Source organism: Hyperolius riggenbachi, chromosome 2, assembly GCF_040937935.1.
Source record: "Hyperolius riggenbachi isolate aHypRig1 chromosome 2, aHypRig1.pri, whole genome shotgun sequence".
Classification (NCBI taxonomy): domain Eukaryota; kingdom Metazoa; phylum Chordata; class Amphibia; order Anura; family Hyperoliidae; genus Hyperolius; species Hyperolius riggenbachi.
The window spans coordinates 462786250-462798611 of record NC_090647.1 but is presented as its reverse complement, the minus strand read 5'-3'; the positions used below and the strand labels follow the sequence as shown (position 1 = coordinate 462798611).

General features: G+C 44.2%; 1 protein-coding gene across 6 annotated transcripts in view; it reads left to right on the top strand.

Annotated features, from left to right (window-relative positions):
* The window catches only part of NEK8 (NIMA related kinase 8), a 173764-nt gene that overhangs the window by 8838 nt on the left and 152564 nt on the right, over nucleotides 1-12362 (top strand). For all 6 annotated transcript variants that reach the window (XM_068270141.1, XM_068270145.1, XM_068270143.1 and 3 more), the window contains exon 3: nucleotides 8948-9180. In XM_068270141.1, coding sequence (XP_068126242.1) covers nucleotides 8948-9180 — 233 coding nt within the window. The remainder of the gene's footprint in view (nucleotides 1-8947; nucleotides 9181-12362) is intronic.

Sequence of the window (12362 nt, the reverse complement as noted above, 5' to 3'; positions counted from 1 at the left end):
TTTGCCAAAGTGGTTCTCATTGCAGCCTTTCAAATCTTTTATCTTCCCATTAATACGCAGATACAAACTATTTCCAGTTCTTTCAACAGAAGCAGTTAGCTAGCGACAGAGAAGCTGCTGCTTAGGGAATTCTGCAGGATACGAAGGACTCATCAATAAGCTGCTTTTCAACCATTGATGTCTGCACTTTGTCTTATTATCTTGCATAACAAACAAGTGCACAGTTGGATTTGGGGTGCTGTATGTTCATAACAGTGCAGTTTTGGTTCTGTACAGTGGCTTCCCCTGACAGGTAAGCCTAACACTACCCTTGCCCTTGGACTTGCTTTAGGCTCGGTCCCATTGGAAATGGCGCAAAACAGCCCATTTGGATTGAATCGAACCAGTTCAGTGTCTGCTCCGTTTTCTCTTCCTGTTTGAGTCTGGAGCAGATGCATTTCAATCATAGATTTTTATGGGAAACTCTCTCTGGTAACAATTCAGCAGGTCGGGACTTTGTGTTCCATTTAGTGCAAAAAAACCTTTTTGATCGGTGAATGAACACTGTGCTACAAAGAGTTTACAGAAGTCACAGATGCTATCTTCACACCATCTCCTGGATAAATAATGGGCAGCTAGGAGGGGAAGGGGAAACATGGCAGCTCCTATATCTTTTAGAAACCAGGAAAAAAAATGGGTGCTTGGTTCCCTTTAAAGGGAATATCCAAGGTGTTTAAAAAAATATATATAGTTACTCTGGGTTTCCTCCATCATCTGTCAGCCATCCTGTGCCCCCACTGCTTCCCACCGGTGGCCCGTGGGTCCCCTCCAGTGCAAGATGCTGACCTCGGAAAGTCGGCATCTACTGAACCTGCGCAAGAGCCGCTCGCGGTGACACTGACTTAATCTCAAGTGTACTGCGCCACAGGGACTTGAGGAATCCCCAGGTAAGTAGATGTACAAAAAACAAAAACTCATTGGATATTACCTTTAAGGACAACAAGCCCGAGGTATTGGAGTGGCCTTGTACGAAGTGGTGACCTCAATCCGAATGAAAATTGTTCAGAACTGAAAGAGCACTATGATTAAGAAGGCCTACGTACCTTCCCAGCTATGTCAGTTCTGCCTATAGGAATTCGCAAAATTCCACAAATTCCAGTTTGGTTCAAGTTAAACAATTTAAAGTTAATGCTCCCAAATAACAAAGTGTATCTAAATTTGTGACCTGCTGGAATTGTGCTACAGTCAATAAAAATGAAATGATAAAATACTATTCTTGGGGCTTTCGCTATCAGTAGGCCTTCTGTTCTCAAAGCAAACCTGTAAGTTAAGAAAAAAGTCAGATACTTCCTTGGTAGAGCTAAGAGGCTTCTTCGATCCTCCTGTATGCCACCGATGGTCGCTGGAACCTTCTTTTTCTCAGCGGGGGCGCTCTCTCCTGTGAACAAGCACATGCCCACTGATGCACCTGCACAGTAGTATGGAGCCACTCATGCATGGCTTTTTCCTCCGTGCACGAGTGACTCCGTGCTACTGTGTCAGTGCGCCTGCGCAGTATGGCATTCTCATTCTTAGACCGGAATGCATCTGCGAAGAAGAAGGAGGAAAAAGCTGTGTAGGCATGGCTCCCTGCTAATGCACAGACATGGGCCGTCTTCTGTCTGCCCACTGTGATTGAACTCATACATGGACGGGAGGGGGGCTGCGTGAACCAATTCAAAAAGCCCTTGCCGAATAGATTCAGGGGGTCCAGTGATGGTTCGGTGGGTTTTGAGGAAGATGGAGAAAGCTTCTGAATTTTCCAGAAAGGCATCTTTTCCAAAGCAGGTTGTTACGGCACTCAGTGCCGAGCGCCACTATAGCAGTAATGTAATAGGCTGTGGGGTGCATAAGGGTAATTCGGGATTCCAGCGATACCCAGACCCCGAATGACCTCTCTCCATGAGTTGCTACGAGTTGGAGGGGAATAGTATTTAACGCCGTTGGGGATTTGACTGTCATTCTGCTCACCCTGTGTCCAGCTCACCGGCGGAGGGACAATATGTATGTATGTTTTCCCTTCAGGTACACTTTAAATAAAATAAGAATAAAATGATTTGGTGCCATGGATAAAATGGTGCCAACCCTATCATAAGTTCTGGGTTGGCCCTCCATGCATGTAGGTAAAAAGACTTCCTTAGCAGCGCTCTCCTATACAGGTATAAGGATGTCCATTCAGCTGCTAGTGTGCTTTCATATTGAGCATGTGGGAGCACATGACCTGTGCATGTACAGTATAAGAAATCTCTCCTACACTGAGATAAGGTTCTGTGCACACCTGTTTGCTCATACTGGGCATGTGCAGGTCATGCGCTCGTGCATGCTCAGTACGATGCGCTTATGCTTAGCAGAAGGCCCACGGACATCATCTTATGCATGAGAGGTGCATGAGCATGGCTAAATAAGCTGAGAAAAGTGTATTTGACTGCCAGGTGATCCAATACAGCTAAAGTAATAATAAAAATAATAACCGGAAGAAGAAATACCGGTAAAGATTAAAACAACTTACAGGCACTTCAGTATATCCCGTATGTACTGTATATTCCCTTTGAAGAGGAACTGTAGTGAAAATAACATAATTAATAACATTGCTTATTGTTTATAATATTAATTTATAGATTATTTAGTCAGTGTTTGCCCATTGTAAAATCTTTCCTCTACCTGATTTACATTCTGAAATGTATTACTGGTGGTGGCATCTTTTGTTCTGCCAGGTGATCTGTATGGAATGTTCGATACTGTGAGTTCTATGCACAGAGGGAGATATTGCTTGCTTGGAAATAACCGTTATTTCCCACAATGCTATGAGGTTTACAGACAGTAAACTGTCAGGACCGTGGTCATGACATCACATTGTGGGAGGGTTTCACCACGATATCAGCCATACAGACCCCCCTGATGATCTATTCCTGAAAAGTAAAGGTTTCTCGTGGGGACGGAGGTTTCAGCTACTGACTGGAATGAAGTTCAAACCTTGGTTAAAGTTCCTCTTTAAAGAATTCACTCTGTGTGTGTAAACGTCTGACTTTATGTAGCCATCCTATGAATGCCTTTATTCTTTGGAAATGCTTGTCATCAGCCCCCATTACCTTCATCGTTGCTGGCTCTGGAATGTGTGTTGATGATGAACCACATTTTAAGTTTTCTTTCCTAGAAAAAACTAAAGCTAAATGGTTATCAGTAATGTTTTTCCCTGTGTGACAGGTTTCACTGTTGATGTTATCTGTGAACTAATTGCTCTTAAAGTGTGGAGGTGCCTAATTGCTTCTGCTACATAAACGTTTCTCCAAAGCTACCTACAAACATCAGACCTCTAACAGATCCACTGATTCTGCACTTTTTTGTTTTGTTTGCTAGGATGACATGGCATAATTGTTCACAGCGTATTTTTTGTAATAGTGATGTTTCTGTAACATGTATCTGTAAATGGATGCTGCATACATGGCTCTCAATAGTCAGCAGCATCTGCATGATAGTTTATTTATACAGCCTCCAAAGGCTTCACCTATGATTTAGTGTTTCTCAAACCTGTCCTCGTAACTCCCCAATGGTGCATGTTTTACAGGCAACCTCACCTATGCACAAGTGGGGTAATTAGTGTCTCAGCTTCGTGGAGTCCACCTAGCTGAGACACTAATTACCCCACCTGTGCATAGCTGAGGCTGCCTACAAAGCATGCACCATTGGGGAGTCACGAGGACAGTTTTGAGAAACACTGATTTAACGGTTGGTACCAAACTCTGTCAGCATCAGTGAGCCACTTATGATGGTAGCATCCACTTACACATGTGTATTACAGAAACATCATCAAAGCCAGGACAAGGTCCTCCTGCACCCAAGGCTGAGACACCAAAGTGCACCCCTCCATCCCTCCCACCCCAGCCATCACACACTGATTGCAATTAGACTAAGAGGCATCCCAGGCCCCCCCCCCCCCCCCCCCCAACACCTTCATCTCTAATTATCTGGCTTGCAGTCACTGCAATGTATCCCCTTTTCTTATTTCTCTCTGCAAACACAATAGGGGAATGATAGCTGAGTGAGTTCTGCACCTCCTCCTACACTGGGCCCTGAGGCTGGAGCCTCTTTCGCCTCTGCCTCGGCCCGGCCCTGAACATCACTATTAAAATAAAAAATTCTCTGTGATTCTTCTGTCTAGGAACTACTTTAGGGGTGTTTAAAAAATGTGGGCTTTCGTAAATAGTGTTTCTTTAAGTCTGACTTACTGAGCCTCTGAAGTCCTAATCTGCATTATTGCCGCTGAATAGGCCACTGTGGTGCCTGCATTGCATTGTAGGATGCAGCCTCATCTTTGCAGCTTGCTGTATCACTTGCCTGCGCACAAGGGAAATAGTCAGCATGATCTCACTCTTCACTGTCCAATCAGCAGTTAAGTGACACAGGAAGCTGCAGATTTGAAATAGAAAACAGAGGTGTCACCTGCCCGGCTGAGCAGTTTGGCAGCAGTATGTCCCTAAATGTAAAGGCTGGACACAATTACAGATCCTTTGGCAGGTAAACCAGTCCACCTATTTGCAGTCCAGCTATGCATTTAGATGCTTCTTGTGAACTCTGCCTTTTATGTATTGCTTTCATTGGTTACACCCAGCCGAAAGTTTGTTTTCCTTCTCTGTGTGCCACATTGCTGCTTTTATTGTGGCCTGAGAGCAGGACCGAAACCAGCTGCTTATGTAAATTCAGGCCAGAAACAGAATGACTCAGGCTGTTGACATAAGGACGGTCATTGTTTCATAAAACAGATTCCTCAGCGATTATAGGAATGTGGCTTTATCTGGTCCATTAATAACAGCGACGTCAAAATGAAAGCTGAGCCACTCTCATGGCCTTGCTTGTTCCAGTAACAACTGCTCCACCTTTTTGTGTTATAAAAACATAATCAATATTATTATTATTGAAGTGTATACAGCAGGCCCAGATTTACCTTACAGGAGCCCATAGGCACAGATGCCCTGGCACCCTAGACCCTCCATGAACTTACAAACCCCACCAAACTGCACCACAAGTGGGCTGACTGGCCCAGCTGTCACTTCTCCCTTACTTCCTTTGCCTGTCATAGGTAGCTGCAGGTGCCCCTTAATATTGAGGGTACTTCTGGCTACCTAATGCTAAGTAGCTACAGGTGCCCCATAGTATTGGGTAGCCAGATGTACCCACAGTATTAGGTAGCTAGAGGTGCCCTTGACTGAAGTGAGATCTCGCCAGTGGAATGCTGAGAGCACGGTGAGTAACCTCTCATTTACATTCATCAGGACTCTGCAAAGGGAAGGAGGGAGTGGCCCGCCTTTTCATCATCAGGCGCCTGTAGGCACGTGCCTACTGTGCCTTATGGTAAATCTGGCACAGGTATGCAGTAATAAGACATTATCGCTTTCCATGTGGCTACCAGGGGCGCAACTACAAGGGAGCATCCCCTGCCACTGCAGGGTGGCCCCAACTACTACTTCACTTCCACTGATAAAGGGGTCCATCTTTCACATCTGGTGTGTGGCTGCACTGGTTATGGGTGTGATGATTATGATGTCTACACTTGTTTGATGACCCTTGCAACTTAGGCCCCCTGGCTATAAGGGTCACCAGCGTTATGCAAGGGAAAGGTGTGAGCATTGTGGGGCCCAATCAAAGTTTTGCTGCCCCCCCCCCCCCCCCCCCCGTGATTTGTAGTTACGCCACTGGGGGCAAGGCTGAAAGTCAGTCCACTGTTGTTATCAGAATTGCTCCCATTATATACTGAGGTTTCAATGAATAGATAGCTATGTTATTGTGCGCTAACACTATGCTGGAATGCTACCGTACCTAAACTGATGGATGCACTGTAATGCTCCAGAGCCAGTTGCAGGGGCCGCTGAGTTGTGCTATCCATTAAATGAATGGCAACACAGTATGCTGTCCTCAGAAAATGTGTGCAGGTTGGATTTTTCCGCAGTAGACTGCAACGGACTCAAACGGAATGGGTCAGTGTGAACTGGCCCATAGAAAAACATTGTAGTCCTGGACCTATCCACTCTGTCTGCTGCTTGGTCTGTCAAAAGTTCTCGCCAGTGGACATAGTCCCATATGCAATTACTTTTTTCTCCTGAGTTTTCTCCTAGGAGATCATTTTTCATCTTCTCTTTAAAATAACTTTTCAGAACTTTGCAATGGAAAAAGTACCAAAAAGTAAGGGAAAAAGTCGAATCTTAATTACTCTTAGTATTTTCTTGCTGACTGGTAACTTAAAGAGGAGCTGTCAGCCATACTATCTCAGGAAAAAAAAAACAAATAAGTAGATAAATACTTGCTCTACTTACAGTACATAACAGTTGTATTGCACTGTCCACGTTATGATTCCTGTGAATTTAATAAAGGAAAAGTAGAGAATACTATTCTAGACAGTTTCCATATTTACTGTGGCTATTTTGAAGCCAGTCATGATGTAATATCCGCCTTTAGTCTCCTCTGCCTGATTTGCCCGCCCTTCACTATAGAAAGTGCATTGTTTCAGCCTGAGAAATTTTGGCCAATCAGAGAGGAACAGAGGCGTGGGAGGGGAAAACAGGAGGGAAAGAGGCTTCAGCCAATCAGAGTGCATTAGTTACGTCTGAGGGGAAGTAGAGAAGCAAAAAAAAGACAACCCAGCATGCCCTGCAACTTCTCTTTTGTGTACCAAATCTTCTGTGTACCAAATAAGAGTCATGTAAACTGGGGAATGATAATTTATCAACAAGAAAAGTAATAGTGATTTTAACTTTTGGAATGCCTGATTAGCATCCTTATTACTTGTTTACCAGATAAAAATAAAGAATTGATTTTTGATTTTATCAGGGCTGTGGAGTCGGAGTCGTGGAGTCGGAGAAGGAGCAATTTTGCGTGCCTGGAGTCGGAGTCGGGGAAAAAATGCACCGACTCCGACTCCTAATGAATTTTTAACTGTAATTAAAATAGAAAATATGATAAAATGTTCTATTTCTCAGATAATAGTCATTAAAAATAATGTATATATACAGTAATAGCTGTGTTTAGTCCACAAAAATGAAATAAACCAATGAAAATGAGTTACTTGTGCTGCTTCAATAAAGCAGTCCCCGTATTTTTAAAGTCAGATATACATATCTGATTGTGACTGTATATATGATGTGTACACAGGAATCTCTTATATATACTAAATAACATCTATGCTGTAAGAATAAAGCCTGATGTGTAGCCGTGTCACTAATAGAGATGGTCAATGAGATGGAAATAATTCTGCATTGATGCTGGTTTATGCAAATGTATGCACTCTCTTTGCTTATGAAATCAAATAAATTGATATGTTGTTAAAATTTGGTTTGGTGACTATGAATTAAAGGGTACCTGAGGCGAATTAAAAGAAAAGCTTTATACATACCTGGGGCTTCCTTCAGCCCCCTTCAGGCCATTCGGTCCTTCGCTGTCCTCCTCCGCCACCTGGATCTTCTGCTATGAGTCCAGGTAATTCAGCCAGTCAGCGCAGTCCGGCTGCGTGCCGCTTCCACAGCCAGGAGCGTTCTGCACCTGCACAATAGTGCTGCACAGGTGTAGTATGCTCCTGGCGGCGGAGTGTGTGCATGCACACTACACCAAACTGGCTCAAGTACCTGGACTTATAGCAGAAGATCCAGGTGGCGGAGGTGGACAGCGAGGGACTGATTAGCCTGAAGGGGGCTGGAGGAAGCCCCAGGTATGTATAAAACTTTAATTTCATCTGTCTCAGGTTTACTTTGTTACACAGTAGTACTATACTCTACATATGCTCTCCCCACAGAGCTGCAGGGAATCCACTGAGACTGTTGTGCACACTGAACACAGAGGTGTTATCTATCGCCCATAAACCTGGTTCAGATTGTGCATGAAGAATGTGTAATAGAGGAAGAATCTCCTCATTCCCCTGCAGAGTACCTGCACATCACTCTTACATGTACCCACAGTTACATTGCCTAGGGCCTGATAGATGTTCTTTATTCCGGTCTGTACCTTTTACAAGTACTCTTACCAAGGACTAGTTTTAGTCTAAAGGGAATAAATATAGTAGTCTACATATCCTTCTCACTTCAGTTGTCTTGTAAAATTCCTAAGCGTTGGCAGTTAAGAGACGAATTTCACGTTACATACTGTTAATCAACAAAATTGTAATATGCAAATTAGAGGAGTCGGAGTCGGTGGAATCCTAAACTGAGGAGTCGGAGTCGGTGGATTTTTGGACCGACTCCACAGCCCTGGATTTTATGCCCGACAGTAAAAACCTAGGAGAAAATTTAGGAGAAAAAGTGAATTGCTTATGTTCCATAATGTGAACAGAGCCTTGGTGCACTATGTCTTGCTGCTTGCTTGACCGTAGTCACTGCCCACATTGCCTTAAGTGCAGGTTAGACAGATAGACTGTCTTCCCCTCCAAGTATTATGTCTTGTCTGAACATCTTTCTCTTCCCCTTATTTACTATGCCTGTGGGAAGTTATTTTGTGCTCTGAGAACAGCTCAAAAGGACAAGTCAACTTCTTTTGTATTAGATGGTTACTAACTGTTGCCAAAACGACAGTTCATAAATGACTAATATTGATCAGCAGTTCTCTCCTGCCAAAACAAAACCGAAAAAAAAGTTTTGTGGGAGTTTCACTCTAAAATAAACTACTGTTCAAAACACTCAGCAAACCACAGCCGTCCTACCTTTATAGTCCAGCAGGTAGTCTAGATTGTACAGTCTGTGCATCTCTTCACTCTGTTTCTTTCTTGGGTTCATTGACATCTTACCAAACTGGCTTTAGAGAGCATTTGCTTGTGTAGTTCTAGTAGGGAGGGATATAAGATTGTAAGCTCCTTTGGGCCCAGGGAGTGATGTGAACAGCTCTGTACTCTGTTAATTGGCATTGCCTTCCAAACAGGGATATAAATAATAAACTCAGTTTTGATTTACAGGTGGCACCTTAGCAGATTTCATCCAGAAACGGTGTAACTCCCTTCTTGATGAAGATACCATCCTACACTTCTTCGTCCAGATCCTCCTCGCTCTCCACCATGTGCACAACAAGCTCATTCTCCACCGGGACTTGAAAACCCAGAACATCCTGCTGGAAAAGCATCAGATGGTTGTCAAGATTGGGGATTTTGGAATATCAAAGATTCTCAGCAGCAAAAGCAAAGCTTACACAGTGAGTAAAAAAAAAAAAGAAAAAAAAAGTCCAATCGAAGGTCCAGATCACTGCACTCACATACACTTGAGTATGCAGAGACAGTTTTAGAACTCGTAAGGCTTTAAGCTTTGCAAAGTTTGGAGCTCTCTTTTTAAGTTCAAGGTCTCACAAAGATGTATACAAAAACAGTACCTTTGGCACAATATCTGTGTACCTTGCAACCTCCATTACTATGCCTCCTTTGAAGAACAGCTAACAGCATAACCCCCAAATTCAGAGTATACCATTCAGTGGCATAACTAAAATTCGGGGGGGCTTCCAGGAAAGCTCTAATGCCCCCCCAATGTTCACACCCCTTTGCTTGCCCCCACCACGGTGCCTTTCATGGCCATTTGGAGAAGAAGATACAGGGGGAATAGGAGGGGATCTTAATGCTGTTAGTGCTCAGTATTGAAGATTGAGGGTAGATCGTAAGCCAATTTTGGACATTTTTAGCAAAGGCAACTGCGTTGCCGGCTCTAGAGGCTAAAAGTTTTTTAGCATGCAAATGAAAATCAACTCTAGAGAGGATGGAGTGAACCTTGGGTATATATGTTACGGCCAGAACCCAAAGTTTGGCCACTTCGCGTTGTGGCTGGCCACTTCGGGTTCTGGCCGGTCAATGTGCGAAGTGGCCGCGGCACTGCGGCCAATGTCCGAAATGAGCCAAATCCTGGTGGCTCCGATCATTTTTCCCGGCACTGGCTCCGCCCCCGCCTCCCTGCTATCAGCTTCTGACAGCCGGGGGACACATGCGTCCTTCCCTCCTCAGAGTCGTTCGCGGCTGCAGGAAGGCAGAGTCAGGAAAGCAGGAATTCGTTCGTCCCTGCAGAGCGGGTGCTGACATAAGCAATGTCTGCAGCGCTCCCCACTCTGCTTTCCTGCAGCCACGAACGACTCGGGGTAGGGGGGGGGACACGTGTGTCTCCGGCTGACTGAAAGCCAATAGCAAGGAGGTGGGGGGCGGAGCCAGCACCGGGGAAAATGATCGGAGCCGCCAGGATTCAGCTCATTTTGGGCATTGGCCTCAGCGCCACGGCCACTTCGCACATTGACCGGCCAGAACCCAAAGTGGCCAGCCACAACGCAAAGTGGCCAAACTTCGGGTTCTGGCCGTAACATATACATAGATTTCCAGCATGATGCGATTTCTTGTCTTGTTGCTATCAACACATGTGCAATTATGAATCTGTCAGGCCACGGGATGAGGTGGGAATTAAGATGCAGAATGGCTAAACCTGGATGAAGTGGGCCCAGTTTCGAAGGCAGGAAGTTAAGGATTCTTTGCACGTTTACCCACAGTGGTCTGATTATAGGACAAAACCATAGGCCATGTGGGAGCATACCATTATCACCACAGTTCCTCCAGCGGAGAGATCTGTCTGAAATCAAGCCAGTTTCGTTGGGATAAGGTCATTATAATCTTAACATTTTCACACCCATAACAAGTTTAGCCACAAAAATACCAGACCTGAAGGTTAGTAGTTGGGGCCCCCAAAGCTCTGGGTCCCTCTGCAGTCGCAGGTGATACTCCCATCTAGTTATTCCTCTCAAAACAAGTGCGCAGATGGGGCAGAGACGTCCCAAATGTCCTAAAGTCCTGAGCTGGCGGCAGCGCTGCTTTCCGATCCTGTTTGAATGCCGGGCCTCCTTCTGGCTCTCACCAAGTCCTGCCATGTTTGACAGTTCCTTTCAGGGTGATCATATAACTTCATATGATCACATGCCTGGCACAGGTGCGTGTGGGCAAAGCCAGGAAGAGGCCTGGCCACTAAAACCAGGGCTGTGGAGTCGGAGTCGAGGAGATGGAGCAACTTTTGGGTTCCTGGAGTCGGAGGTTTCATAAACTGAGGAATTGGATGATTTTTGTACCATCTCCACAGCCCTGGTAAGTATTAGGTTAAGGAGTCGGAGTCAAGGATGCGGAGCAATTTTGGACACCTGGAGTTGGAGGTTTCATAAGCTGAGGAGTCGGGTGATTTTTGTACTGGCTCCACAGCCCTGACTCAAAGGAACCAATGCCAAATGTTTGTTTGCAGGAAGAGCATAAACTGGTCCTCAGCTTAGTACTATGCGTACCTTGTTTATCTCATCATGTCACATGTCAGTTCAGGTGTTCTTAAATAGTGATTAGTTTAGCATCTGACCCCTCTCGTTAGCTGTGTAATAGCTCTGATGGGTGGAGCTGGGAACTCACGCAGAGATCTCATCACATGAGTCCACAAGGGATGTTTGGACATATAAGAAATTGGTGTGTGATTTAACATTCCAATATATGCTCAGGCTTGTAACATGTAGATGGGCTAATCCTTCAAAATCATAGATTAAACAGTTTTCAGTTGTGATTTACACCAAGAATCATTCCTATACTATGAAGTAACTTAATACCGCAAGGGAAATAGGCTTCCGTGTGACAGTGCAGACATCTAGTGTGACGTTCAGAATATTATTTTCTGTAAATGTTAAGTTTCTGCATACTTTATATGTGAGTCGCCCAGTTGCCTCACATGAAACATCCATTCCTGGGATGCCTCTCAGTTTCACCCGATTCTGCAGTAACCAAACACTCCAGCTTCATTGTCCATTACCTGCAAGCTGAGACCTTCCTTATTACAATATATATATAATGTAACTCTTCTCAGAATGTAACTATAACAGATATTCTCATTTCTACATTCATCACTAAGTGACACCCAAGAAGAGAGTGAAATCCACTGACCTCTTAAAATAGAGTGAACTTTATTGTGTCAGGACTCCTCTTGGTAAATAAACACTGCTTTTTTAGGTAGTTTAAAGTTGAACTAAACTCAGAACGTCCTCTTTGCTCTAAAAGATTAGCATGACAATATTTATGGAAAAAAAAACACATTTCTTCATTACAGTTTGTGAAAATCCTAAAAAAGTGAGGTTTTTAACAAGGTTTCACTTTGCAGTGAGCACTGAAAGGGTTAAGCCTCAGTGTTTACTGTATGAGGAGCGCTGCCTCAGCAGAGGTCCTGCAGTCTGTACACAGCTCCTGATAAGAACTAATTTAAATACATTGATCTGAATAAATAGACACAGAGCAACAAGCAGTGGATTTATTCAACTATATGTGGAGCAAAGACTTTTCATTGTGTGCTGTGCAAAATTCAGGTCCTCTTTAAAAATAATTGATCATA